At 61.8% G+C, this 2,977-nt stretch overlaps 1 protein-coding gene across 1 annotated transcript in view; it reads right to left on the bottom strand.

Moving 5' to 3' along the window:
* The window catches only part of CDC42BPG (CDC42 binding protein kinase gamma (DMPK-like)), a 17,073-nt gene extending 15,346 nt beyond the window's left edge, over positions 1-1,727 (bottom strand). The window contains exons 1-3 of the mRNA XM_010838100.1: positions 1,724-1,727; positions 481-572; positions 309-392 (exon numbers count right to left, since the gene is read on the bottom strand). Of these exons, the coding sequence (XP_010836402.1) occupies positions 309-392; positions 481-572; positions 1,724-1,727 (180 nt within the window). The remainder of the gene's footprint in view (positions 1-308; positions 393-480; positions 573-1,723) is intronic.
* Positions 1,728-2,977: the final 1,250 nt, after the last annotated feature.

Raw genomic sequence — 2,977 nt, forward strand, 5'->3', positions numbered from 1 at the left:
GCTTGGAGTTTTGCCTCAGTTACCCCACCTTGCCAGTTCAGGGGATGGAGGAAGACTCAGTAAGGCTAGGAATGGGGATCAAGGTTGCCTGTGTTAGCCTGAGCCTCAGTGTTATCATAAGAAAAATAGAACAACCCTCCTTTTACTAAGAAAGGCTTCTTGTGCGGAAGGGATGGGAGGAACCCATGCTGCTGGGAGTGGATCCTCTGCCTGTTGGGCAGCCATGCCCGGCCACTCCCCCTGCAGGTCTCAGAGGCCTGTAGACTCCCCCTGCAGGGACCCCAAGTCCCCCCGGACCCAACACTGACCTCGGCCCGCTTCAGCATCTCCCACTTGTGCAGCATTTTCATGGCAAAAATCTGCCCACTGTCCCTCTGCCTCACCACAGCAACCTGAGGCCACAGAGAGCACCAGGGTTACGCCGGTCTGGGGGCAAACACCTTTTCCTCCCCCCTACCAACTCAAGGGCCATCTGCTCACCTCCCCAAAGGCCCCTCGGCCGATCACTTTCAAGATCTCAAAGTCGTCTCTCTGCAGCCGCAGCTCTTTCACCTTTGCTACGAAGGGACCGACTGAGGGACAGAGAGTGGGGCTCAGAGAGCCTGTGTGGAGGGCCCCGGCTCCATCTCACCTGCCCGCCCGCGAGGCCAGGGCAGGGATGACCTCCCCAGCGATGGCCTCTGGCCAGGGGGTTGACAGGAGCTGCAGCCCATTCAGCCATGATCAGGAAGCACAGAAGGTGCGGTGCTGGCTCTGCTGACCACCTGGCCCCTGGATCTCCCTGAATCCACGGTTCCCAGGTGGCATCTGTCCCAGGGGCTGATGGGATTTGTAGTCCTCCCCTGCCTGGGGGCTGATCCTGACAGGCCAGGTCACCCTGGAATGATGGGGATACCATTCCCACCCCCAGCCTGCAGTCCTTGGCCCCTGAGCAGGACCAGGCCAGAGCCTGTCTTGGGAAACTGGACTGGCAACATTCCTTGTCCCTGGAGAGGCTTCTATGCCACCAAGGAGCTGTGGGTCCCTTGTAGGCACAGAAGTACCTGGGTGGAGTGAGGCCTGGGGCTGCCCTGGAGGGCAGGTAGGGCACGATTCTGCGGGGCTCTGGGAAGGCAGGCTCTGTGCTCCCCGAGAGGGGCCTCCTTGGTCCGGAGGTACAGAGAGGTCTGCCTGGGTTCACACAAGACTCAACAACAGGGCCAAGACACCTTTTCTGGCACCTGATGCTGGCACCTGAGGGCGTGAGCACTCGGGATTTCCTCCAGGCCTGAGAAGCCCTATGACTCTGAACCCTGCCTCCCTCTCTGGACAAGGCCTGTACCTGGCCAAGCACCTCCTCCTTACCGCCCCAGACACTCCCCGAAAGGACATCTCCAGCCACTCCCTGGCCCTTCCCAGGCCTGGAGGAGCCCCATGCCTGGGGGAGGAAATTGGGGCCTGGAGACTTAGGGAGGTGAGGGGGAGCAGCTGGGGTCAAGGGCGCTACGGTCTAGGCTCCCTGCCTCAGTTTCCCCCTGCCAGCAGGTACACTCCCTGCCAGCTGGGCAGGTCTGTGGGCGGGACAGAGAGCTGCTCCACAGGTTTATCAGGCAGAACCCCCGCAGCAGGGGTGGTGTGGAAACCTCATTACAGAAATAAATTGTCTCTTTCCTGGGTCTGTGTGTGTAGCTGGGGAGGAGCAGCTACAGGCCTCCAAGGGGGAACCTGAGGTGGGGGCAGCTACCCATCGACCAGATGGGAGCCGAAGCCTGGGGCCCAGAGCCAGGAGGACCCAGGCCCCCAAGACAGGCTGCCCAGTCCCCTCGCCACGCTGCAGGGATGGGGGCTTTGGGCGGGAGCAGGGACAAGTTGAGGCAGGAGCAGAGTGAGTCACCGCCCTGCGAGTCACCTCAGGAGATGTCAACAGACAAGCCCCCACGCCGGGGTCCACGGCGAAGGTGTCAGAGGCGGGCAGGGAGGAGCACGTGGGCATCACGGGGGTGATGACAACACGGTCAGACACACACACACACACACGGTGCAGGAGTCCCGGGGGGAGAGGCGGGCAGCACAGCCAAGGGCCCTCTGACCGCCCTCCGCCTAGAGGAAGGCCTGGGGCACGTCTCACAGGCCCCCAACCGTGCCAGGCCTGCCCAGAGCTCAGGCATACCAGGAATGCTAGTCGCCTACTGGGCAAACACTCACCTCACCCCACCCTTCGAGCCAGGCCCCGGTGGCCTTCCCCCATGGCCCCACCAGGTGTAACTAGACAGCCCTGGGGGCTGGCACTGGCTTCAGGGTCATCTGAGGCCAGCCACTCCTGGTGACTCAGGTGAGTCAACCCCAGGAAGGGTGCAGACCCACCTCCAGCCTGGCCCCCTTCCCCAGCCTGGGGCACAGCCCTCAGGAGGCCTGGTCAGCCGCTTGCCCACAAAGGGTGCCTGGGCCCAGTCTTTGATGGTCCTGTGTGTGGGTAAGTGTAAGAGTGTGTGTGTGTGTGTGTGTGTGTGTGTGTGTGTGGGAGTGGGGGATGCTACAGAGCTGTGAGTGAATGTAGACAAGTGTGTATCAGAGCCAGCGTGGGTGGGGTGGTCAGCAGGGCTCCCTGGGTCCCTCCAGGAGCTGAACGTGTGTCTCAGTGTGTCCGTGGAAGGTGGGAGCCAGAGAAAACGTACGTGTCAGTGAGTCCCGTGCACAAGGGTCTCCATGTGAGAGTGCGTTCTCACGGGTCCTGAGGTGACTGTGTGAGCGTGTGTTGTGTACATGTGTCTGGAGTCTCCACCTGGCACCAAGTTTCTGTGTGTCTGTGTGTGATGTGTGTGGGGCCCACGTGCCAGGTTCTGGGAGTGGGAACGAGTGTGTGGGTGAATCTGAATGGCGGTGAAGTACGCAGGTGAAGGAAAGGGCCGGGGTGGGGGTCCGGTGGCACGTATCAGGGCCAATGCAGGTCATCTAGGATGGGGTGGGGGCGCCTGAGAGAGTGCGGCTCCTCACAGGA

Source organism: Bison bison, unplaced genomic scaffold, assembly GCF_000754665.1.
Source record: "Bison bison bison isolate TAMUID 2011002044 unplaced genomic scaffold, Bison_UMD1.0 scf7180017864089, whole genome shotgun sequence".
In the NCBI taxonomy this organism is placed as follows: Eukaryota; Metazoa; Chordata; class Mammalia; order Artiodactyla; family Bovidae; genus Bison; species Bison bison.